Source organism: Ceratotherium simum, chromosome 38, assembly GCF_057802395.1.
Source record: "Ceratotherium simum simum isolate JZ-2026a chromosome 38, ASM5780239v1, whole genome shotgun sequence".
Taxonomy (NCBI): domain Eukaryota; kingdom Metazoa; phylum Chordata; class Mammalia; order Perissodactyla; family Rhinocerotidae; genus Ceratotherium; species Ceratotherium simum.
The window spans coordinates 2,105,078-2,115,237 of NC_141937.1; the positions used below are offsets into that span (position 1 = coordinate 2,105,078).

Here is a 10,160-nt window from a genome sequence, read left to right on the forward strand (position 1 = left end):
AAGAGTAGCATGACCCTGCTATTGGAGACAATTCATCTCACGGCAAAACCTATTCTTCCTCCTATGTTTGCTCAGGATCCCACTCATACATGCTTTTTTGAGGCTTAGTCTTCTATTTAAAAAGTATTAGAGGGCCGGTGGCGTGGTGTTGGGTGCGTACCTCCACTTCAGCCGCCCTCGGGTTCGGATCCCGGGCGCGCACCGACACACTGCTTGTCAAGCCATGCTGTGGCAGAGTCCCATATAAAGTAGAAGAAGATGGGCATGGATGTTAGCCCAGGGCCAATCTTCCTTGGCAAAAAGAGGAGGACTGGCGACAGATGTTAGCTCAGGGCTGATCTTCCTCACGAAAAAAACAAAAAAGTATTAGAAAGCAGGATTCCCCAAGTGAATACCATCTACAATTGCTTATAAAAATAGTAATGATTTGGGGTCGACCTGGTGGCATAGTGGTTAAGTTCTGTGCTCTGCTTTGGCGGCCCAGGGTTTGCACGTCTGGATCCTGAGCACGGACCTACACACTCCTCATCAAGCCATGCAGTGGCATCATCTGCATACAAAATAGAGGACGACTGGCACAGATGTTAGCTCAGGGACAATCTTCCTCACCTCAGAAAAAAAAAAAGAAATGATTTTATAACCTCATAAAGGAGACCAGATCAGTAACCTGGAACAGAAAATCAGTACATAATACACTGAGGAGCTATGCTTCCTTAAATTAAGGCTTCTTTTAATTCCATAAGAGCAGATCTATTGACTGGCATAGCTCATACAGTTGCACCAGAAAACAGTCTTTCTGAGTTCGCAAACACCAACAGTCCTTCTGTAAATGGAAATCCTGACTTCTGGGAGTTCCTCTGTACCTGGATGGCGCGGCAGAGCTGGACCAGGGTCGAGTGTGCACCTCTCTGCAGACGCTCCTGCTCAGCGCACAGGATGCCGAAGCGCATGGCCGCCCCACTGCTCTTCCCCATCGTTTCTTGGTACTGTTGTCAGAAAAAAAATCAAAGATGGTTTGGAATCTTAAAACCATGGACGTGAAGCAGGTGCATATCCTCCGAAGGGAGAGTATTTACTGACTGCCACTGTGCCCCCATCTGCCTGAGCGGAGACACTGCCTGGCTGCACAACTTCAACACAGCAGCGAACCAGCCCCGAGAGTGGCCCCGAGAGAGTGGGTGCTGTGCGGGACAAGCGGGACTCTGGGGTATAGTGGGCCGTCATCAGGGAGGCGTCCTCGAGGCACCAGGGCGGCGAGGGGCAGAGGGGCCATGTGGGCAGCAGTTTGTGAAGGCCCAGGCCCGGGAGGTGAGGGGCAGCTTCCAGCAACTGAACAAACAGGGGGTTCGGGGAGAGGGGCAGAGGCTCCTGCAGGCCTTGTTGGGAAGGGTGAGAAATGGGGTGTCTTCTTGAGGATGGTACCGAGCCAGTAGAGGATTTTTAGCAGCAGGATTTTAGAACAGGTTCATGTTGAAAGAGATCACTTGAGTGTTTTGTGGAGGAGGATGGAGGAAGGTGGCAAAGTGGTCGGAAAGCCGGTGGTGGTCTGGACTTTAGACTCTCACAGCAGGCACGGGACACCTTGACAGGACTGGGAGGTGAATGCGAGGGGGTGACGGGGGGCCCATGTGGTCCCCGGGTTCACGGCTGATCCGCTGGCAGGTGGAGGTACCATCAACTCAGGTCCTGGGGTGAAGGTAAGGAGTCTGGATTTTTGCTTCGTGTTGTTTTGTTTCCCGCAGTGTTTATTTAGGTGTTTATATTCTCACACGATGTTTATATAAGCTGTTAAATACTGGAGAATTGTTTCGCCCTCAGAACTGCAACCACACATTTCCATATGGTAAAAACATACGGTTAAACTAACAATAATATGCATCATAACTTCATCACTTACATAATAAAATAGATTTATCCTGTATCCAAATATTCAGATGCACAGCTCAAAAGCCATACAGAATATGGGCTATGTGCTCATTCACCAGCAGGAAATCTCTTATCTTGGGGAGGGGCACAGAGGAGAAGGAAAGCTGCTCCCTGTGGTTCTGAGTCAGTGTGGGACATGCTGGTCACCCACACGGGCCCCACCAGTGAGAACACCCAACAGGCGACAGGAGCAGGAGCCCCAGGGCCCCCGAGGGGGTCGCACCGGGAGCACAGGTTTCCAAGTCTGCAGGTGACTGGTGACAGCACAGAGTGCGCCGTGTGACACCATCCTTCCCCGGGAGGAGAGCACCTGAAAGCCGCTGGAGGCCAGGACGGAAGGCAGGCGTGTGCCTGGAACAGGCAGCACAGAGCCGTGTAGGCGAGAGCAGGACCGGGTGAGACGTGAGATGACGGAGACTGAGAACGCTAACTGCCTGTTCCAGAAGCCGGCTGTGGGGAGGGGGGACCCCAGCAGCTGAGCAGCCTGGGGCTTTGGGGCATGGAGGCTGGTCTCAACAGGAGGAGCGAGCCCCCCGACGCTCCAGAGGGTGCAGGTGTGTGGGCAGGAGGAGCAGCAGGAGGCTGCTTTGTCTGAGGACTGGGAGGCCAGCTCCTCTGCCGAGAACAAGGGGATATTTGGCAGGAGGCTGGGGAGGGCAGAGACTTGAGAAGAGTGGAGAAGATTTCAAATAATTTTCACAGAGGGTGAGGAGTGAGCTGATTATGGAGACAGGATTGCAGTGCGGTGTTTAGTTCTCAGTAGAGACAGTATCAGTGTCTATTTATGGCAACGATCTTCCCACTTGTGTGATATTTTCCAGCAGCTCGGGTGCAAGTATTGGGAAGGCCAACGGTGGGATGCATGGAGCGCCAGGGTTTGAAGGTACAGAGACAACAGGCCAACAGAATGAGGATACTGCAGGATTTCAGGGAAGTCGTGGAAATTACGGAAAGAGAAAACTAAGTGTTGACTGACAGAAGTCATGATAGGGCTGTTGGGAGGAAAGTAAGTGATCAAAAGACTAAAGAGCCTCATGAAATCCAACAACAGTACGAGAGTGACTGAGTTCTTCAAAACAGCCTCTGTGTGGTCAGAAAGAGGTGTGTCTGAATCTGTGATTGGAGACATGGGCCAGTCTAGTGATGATGTGGGATAGGTGGGAAGGAGCAGAGAAAGAACTCAGTGGGGAAGTGGGGGGGTCACTCATGTGGTTGCTCATGCCCCCGGAAGAGAGCGGGACGGAGAGGGAGACAGAGTCTGCTCCAGGTGGAGGTTCGAGCCAGGCATATTAGGAAGGAAATGGAAAGCCACTGGATAGTTTCTTTTTTTGCTGAGGAAGATTAGCCCTGAGCTAACATTTGTGCTCATCTTCCTCTATTTTGTATGTGAGTCGCTGCCTCAGCATGGCTGATGAGTGGTGCAGGTCTGCGCCCAGGATCCGAACCTGTAAACCCAGGCCGCCAAAGTGGAGCACACCAAATTCAACCACTACACCACAGGGCTGGCCCCCACTGGACATTTTCATGTATCAACGAAACCATTCTTTAAAAGAAAAGATTATAAAAAGTCAAGAATGGGGAAAAGATAGGTATGAAAAGGGAAAGTGGACATCATTTCAAAGCTCAGTGTTTAGAATGTCCAAGAGAAAACCAGATCCGTGAAAGAAACGTGGAAACCATTTTCACTACCACACCTAATAAGACTAGAAAACAAGAAACTGCCAAGCCTGGCTATAAAATTCTACTCTAATTGGCCTTCAGTGTATTTTTTTCCAACAGAGGATGATGCCATGATATTTATATCTTGGAGGAAAAACAAATTGCAGTGCTGATAAGATTGTGTGCAGACATCAGTTATATCATGGCAGAGACCACTGGTTGTCTACCCAATGTCCACCTGCCCTCTTTCCTTCCTATCAGAGCCCCTGGTTGATCAACAGCCCTGAGAAAACCTAGATGTCCCAGGATGTCTTGAAGCTAGGATGGCCGTGCAACCCAGTTCTGGCCAGTGAGCTGCAGGCAGAAGTCACTGGGTAGGACTTTGAGCAAATGATTTAGAAGGACAGATCTGGCAGGTATGTTCCCTTGTCTCCTTGATCCTTCCCACTACCTGAAAGTGATGTGCCACCTGGAGCCCCAGCAGCCACCTTGGAAGCATGAGACAATGGATACACTTAGCAGTAGGCCGCTACTTGGTCTAGGAAACAGAGAATGGCTAAAGCCGACAGAGTGGAGAGCTATGATCCCATGAAGGAGCCGCCATTCAGCCCCGGACAGCCTACGTCCAAGTGTTTTGCTGCAGGAGAAGCAATCACTTTTCCCCATCTGTTCTGCTACATCTAGCAGAATTCAGTCCCTGACGGAAACACACGATGAACAGGAATCTCAGTTTTGCCTTTTTTTGTCTAATGAATCTACTAATATCTTTCTTTGCTTGAACTTTTACTGAGCTTCTTTCCCTGTTGGCAGACACAGTTTTATCGGCATTTGAGTGTTCTTCACTAATTATTCATCCTGAAATAGATGACAGACAGAGACGACCTGACAGTCAGCCAGATGGAGGGAGCGCCCTCCAACCCCGGGCAGGAAGTCCACATTGCAGATCCTCGTTCTGAGTGCAGTCCAGAGGACTGTGCCTCCACGCCCAAGGCGGCGGGATGACACCTATCTCACATAGACGAGCGAAGAAACGTGACATGGAAATTCAAGGCATTGCTGTTGTCATGTTGAAATGACAGCAAATAGCCATGTGGGCATTAATTACTCCTTGGTGACAGAAAGGAAAGAAAACAACCCCGATGGCAATTTCATTGAACATGGCTCAGTTATTCTGTGGTGCATGGGGAAGCCCAGGACTTAATTCCACTCAACACCTTAAAAGTAGGGAAGCAACACGATACTGAAAGAAATGAATTCTGTCAAAAATACTTGATGACGGCAGGCAGGGGAAAGAGATTTTTGTTAACTTTTAATATCATTCAGTTTCCTCCTTTCATTTTTACAACAGGACAGGAGATGACAGTTAAATACCAGAGATAAGGCCTGGAAGGATTCTATTAGTACTTCTGTGGACCTAACCTTCTAAATCTTCAGGGTACAAGCTAAAACAAGGGTCCATATTGTCACAAGGATATTGTTCGAACCTGCTCATTCTTTTCAATACTGAGAATTGAGGATGCATTCTGGCTCACTTTGGTGCTGAAATCAATGTTTTTCCTGGGCTCCAATTTATCAGGATGAGTGTCTTCTTTTAAGCTAAGCTTTTGGCTCTGACTGATGCTCGTGAAACTGCATTAAACACAATCCTTTTCCTGTGCCAAGAGCTGGGTAGAGATTACCAGCAATCTGTCTGAAAGTCAACATGATACAAAGATGGCAGCTGAGACGGGCCACTAATTGGATTGGAAAATCTATTTATTCTCGATGTGAAACTTTTCAGAAGTGTAAAGAAGTTAAATAGAGAAATTATAAAGAAGGGAAGCTCAAGAGAAACCCATCAATCAGCGGGATTATAAAGAATTCACTGAACACCCACTGTGCAGCCAGCACTGCATTAAATGTAGTGATACCAAGACTAGAGCAAGCAAGCAAAGATTTGTAGGCAAATTAGAGGTTAAGGCACGTTAAGAGATGAACTACATCTACTCTTCATTTGACTAAGGAAAAAACTGAAGCAAAGTCCCTAAACCCATAAGCCTCAGATTCTCTCTGGAAAAAAAGATAATGTACATCTAAATATGAAAAACTATATTCTACAGTCTCTGATGTCGACTATAAGTACAACAGCAATTCAGAGAAAAATAAAATAGAGCAATCAAGTAACTCCTGCTGGAAGTGGGGCTGGCTGAGCTTCGAGGGCTGGCTGGCTCTGGAGAAGCAGACAGCAAGCTGATGTGCACCGGGGGAGGGAGCTGCCCCGAGGCGCTGGCGCAGGAATGCACACGGATGGCAGGGCAACATGGACCCAAGGACACATGCGGAGAGTGACGAGGAAAGTGGATAAATATAAACGCACTGGCGACTGGGCAAACCATCCTGGACTGATCTTAGGGGAGTGAGAAACGAAGAGAGGGCTACGAGTCTCCAGCAGGAAGAACGGCCCTGCAGAGGGTCGGAAGGCAGAAAGCCATCGCATAGCCAACCACTTTGTACACTGCGGACGACGCCTGTCCCTCCCCGCACGGTGTTGGGAGTCAAGGCGAGGGGACTTATAATACAAATGCCAAAAATGTTACAGGCTTTATCTGGCATTCTATGCCTAACGATCTTAAATGTAAAAAAAAATTTTCAATTTCATCTGAATGATTCTTGGAAAAATTGTTGGCGCTTCGCAGCCACCCCCATGGACAAAACGTGGTAAATGTCACCCATCTATGTCTGCTCTAACATGCAGCCTGTGTGACAGCTCCAAAACACTGGGGCTGGAAGTTTAAGCTTTCAGCAGCTACAGCGATAAGGGACTCTTGGACGAGAATGCTGAGGACCTGGTGTCCTGGGCTGCCTTCTGACACCAGCCTCAACCGCCAAACACGGCTTACACTTTCCCTCATCAGTGCTCGTTTGAAGCACTGTGGCGAAGGTTCTGGAACCCAGGGGGAAAAGCTGTGGTGAGCTGTTGTGGAGATGCGGTTAGAGATGTTCAGGCGGGCTGGTGTCTGCTATGCATTCTTGTGCAGAACTGGGCCTGGAAGCGCCAGTCAAATGAACAAGTAAATTAATATTCATTTAATTTAAGAAGTAGTATTAAGAGCTCTAAATTAATCTGCAAATTTAGTGCAACTAATTTTTTTTCAATGAAACTTGACAGAGTTATTCAAGGAGACACAGGAGTTTGAGGGCCCCCTGGACTTGATTCTAAGAATTCTAAAGCAGCCATAATTTAAAGACGAAGAACTCAAAAGAGTTCTTTGATGGTGGTGTTTTAGTTTCCTACGGCTGCTGTAACAAATCACCACAAATGGAGAGGCTTAAATCACACTAATTTATTGGCCCGTAATCCTGGAGGCCAGACACCTAAAAGCCAGGTGCTGGCAGGACCGCGCTCCCTCCAGGGGCTCGAGGGGACGATCCTCCCGCCTCTTTCAGCTTCCAGTGGTCGGTGGCCGACACTCCTTGGCTGTGGTCGTCACTGCAGTCTTCGAGGCCAGTCTCTTCACATGTCTCCCTGCTCTGTCCTCACATTGCCTTCTCCTCTGTGCGTGCGGCTTTGCCCTCCGCCTCCCTCTCATAAGGACACTTGTGACGGCATTTACGGCCCACTCGGATAATCCAGGATCTTCTCCCCCTCTCAAATCTAATCACATCCGCCAAGACTTTTTCCAGATGAGGTCACATCCACAGGTTCCAGGATTGCGATCTGATATCTTTTGGGGGGGCCACTTCTCCGGCTGCCAAAGGCAGCAACAGCAAATTGTACAAGAATAAAGAGCATCAATATCCACCTAATGTTCTCCATTTGTATGCCCTTCCTTTTAAAGGTTAAGAACAAAGCTGCAAGAAAGACTGGGCAGACTTGTCTTTGAGGGACTTTTTTTTGGTGAGTGGACAGACGACATGGGTAGAGTTGGGCAAAGGTCTACCCCAGAATGTCAAATTGGCCAGCTGTCCAGGACGGTGGTTGCCTGGAACTGGGGGCAGGAGGGGACTGAACGGAAATGGCACGAGAATCTTTAGGGGTGAAGGGACGTTCCACGCTGACTCTAGTGACGGCTGTGACATTGAATTGTACATGAAAACTGGGTGAATTTATGGCACATAAATCACACCTCACTACAGCTGTAAAAAATGCTACCTCAGTAATTCATTACTCACTAAACACCTGTGAGCCAGAGATAGACGGGGATTTAGAACGAAACCTTGCTCAGTAAAAGAAGATACTTTAAACATCACTGAAAGAGTCTGTGCCACCTGATGGGACAGAGAAAAGGAGAAGTACAAGGACCACCCTCAACTTCTTCCTTCTACAAGGACTGAAAATGGACTTGGCCACTCAGTCACCACACGCCGGACGCAGTTCAACTCCGCCTACAAGACGTCAGAACGTTACCTCCGCCAATTTCAGATGAAGAATGGCATTTTCAGTTTCCAGTTCAACTATTCTCTCTTCTTTGGCCTATAACCAAGGATCAAGAAGGAAAATTGTCAGTTACTGCGATGCTCGTCAGTGTCACTTCCACCCTCAGACCAGATCACGTGAAAGGAGGCAAGCGCGTGCCCTCGGTGAAGAGCCGTCGGGAGAGGGCAGCCGGAGTGGGGGCCCCTCTGACCCTGTAGGCCTTGTTCCCCGGCCCTGTGTTATGACCCCCCACTCCAAGTGTGGTCCCCAGACCAACAGCATCTGGGGACTCGCTAGAAACACAGAATCTAGGACCCTCCCACCCCAAATCAATCAGAGTCTGCATTTTAGTCAGAGCTGTATACGAGTGCATACAGGCGACCTGTATGCACACTGAAGTTTGAAAGGCACCTCTCTGAGGGCCCAGCTCACCAAAATCACCATTTCTTCCCTTTTAGTCATTTATTCAAAAGACATGTGTTAGAAACCTATTATGTACTGGGCGCTAGTCCGGGTGCGGTGGACGCAGCAATGAGCGTCCACATGGAGGCACGTCAGGCATGGGGTTCGCATCCTGGTGGGGAGAAAGAGATGAGCGAGTGGACGGAGTAAATACGCTGGGGAAGCAGCAGCCACGCCAGAACTAAAGCAGAGTGATGTAAGTACAGAGACAGCGTGGCTCCCTGAGAGGGAGGAGAGCCCTCAGAGCCAGCCACAGAAACCTCCTCGGGCAAAGGGAAAGCTGTGCAAAGGGCTGCAGGCAGGCATGAGTTGGCTGAGTCAAGGAGCAGAGAGAGGGTCAGCCAGGCTGGGGCACAGCGGGCCAGGAGAGTGGGGTGCAGCAGGAGGGTTCATAAGCCAGAGGAGAAGTTGTGTTTCATCCTTGATGGTCGGGAAGGCACTGCAGGGTTTTCAGCAGAGAATTTAAATGATAGCTATTTATACTAAATGCTGGGACAGCCGGCGACTGGAGGCCTTAGTGGAGAGGAAGGCCCCAGCCTCCAGGAGGCGGCTCAGGCACGGGAGCTCCCCTCCCTGGGGATGCTGACACGCAGCCCACAGAGAATGGGGGTCATGTTTTGAACAATCTCTGTGACCGGTTATCAAACCAGAACCTGGGAGTCATCTTGGCTCTCTGTTATCACATTCAGTCAAGTTTACCTCTTAAAGGAAAGATCTCTCGAATACTTCCACAGGAGTCCAGGTAATTCTAAGATTCTGCCGTCTCACCTGGACAACTGCACGAGTCCACGCCTGCTCCTGACCACAGGTTTATGGAGACATAATTCACTTACCTACAACTCAGCCGTCTAAGTGTACAATTCAGCAGCTTTTACTATATTCAGTTACGCATCCATCACCAAATTTAATTTTAGAATATTTTTGTCACCCCAAAAAGAACCCCAGAGCCCTTGGCCATCACCCCTAACTCCGCCCACGCCAGCCCTAGGAAACCGCTGACGCACTTTCCATCTCTATGGATCTGCCACTTCCGGACATTTTACATAAAAGGAATCATCAATATTGGTCCTTCGTGACTAGCTGCTTTCATTTAGCACTGGGGGGTGGGGGGTGAGGGCCCTCGGGAAGAGTGGGGTGAGGCCTCCTGGGAGGGGTGTTTAGGTGGGGGGAGGACAGAGCAGCCCGCGCGCGCACACACACACGGACACGCACACGCGCGCACACACACACACGCACACGCACACACACGCACGCACACACACACGGACACGCACACACACGCACACGCACACACACGCACACGCACACACACGCACGCACACACACACACGCGCACACACACGCGCACACACGCACGCACACACACACGCACACGCACACACACGGACACGCACACACACGCACGCACACGCACACGCACACGCACACACACGCACACGCCCCTACAGAGCAAGAGGTGGAAGCCCAGAGGCAGGGGGCGGACGCCGCCGGACTGAGCGAGGCGGCTTTCAGCTGCTGGTTACAACTCAGAGAGACCCACAAACCCGCAAACTCTCCCTCACCGGCTCCCTGCCCTAAGGGCTCAGAGGCGGGGAGGCCTCCCGTTGGACGGAGGCCGCAGGTGGCGCTGCCAGGTCCCCCTCACCTGCACCTGACGCTGCAGCTGCCTCGCCCGCTGCTCCCAGAAGCCCCCCCACCGCCCGCGCCGCGCTGGCAT

The 10,160-nt window shown here is 50.2% G+C and overlaps 1 protein-coding gene across 1 annotated transcript in view; it reads right to left on the minus strand.

The window, feature by feature from the left end:
- The window catches only part of KIF25 (kinesin family member 25), a 50,830-nt gene extending 40,670 nt beyond the window's left edge, over positions 1 to 10,160 (minus strand). The window contains 6 exon segments of the mRNA XM_087424953.1: positions 864 to 986; positions 1,081 to 1,329; positions 2,237 to 2,376; positions 7,034 to 7,149; positions 7,968 to 8,038; positions 10,089 to 10,160. Coding sequence (XP_087281079.1) covers positions 864 to 986; positions 1,081 to 1,329; positions 2,237 to 2,376; positions 7,034 to 7,149; positions 7,968 to 8,038; positions 10,089 to 10,160 — 771 coding nt within the window.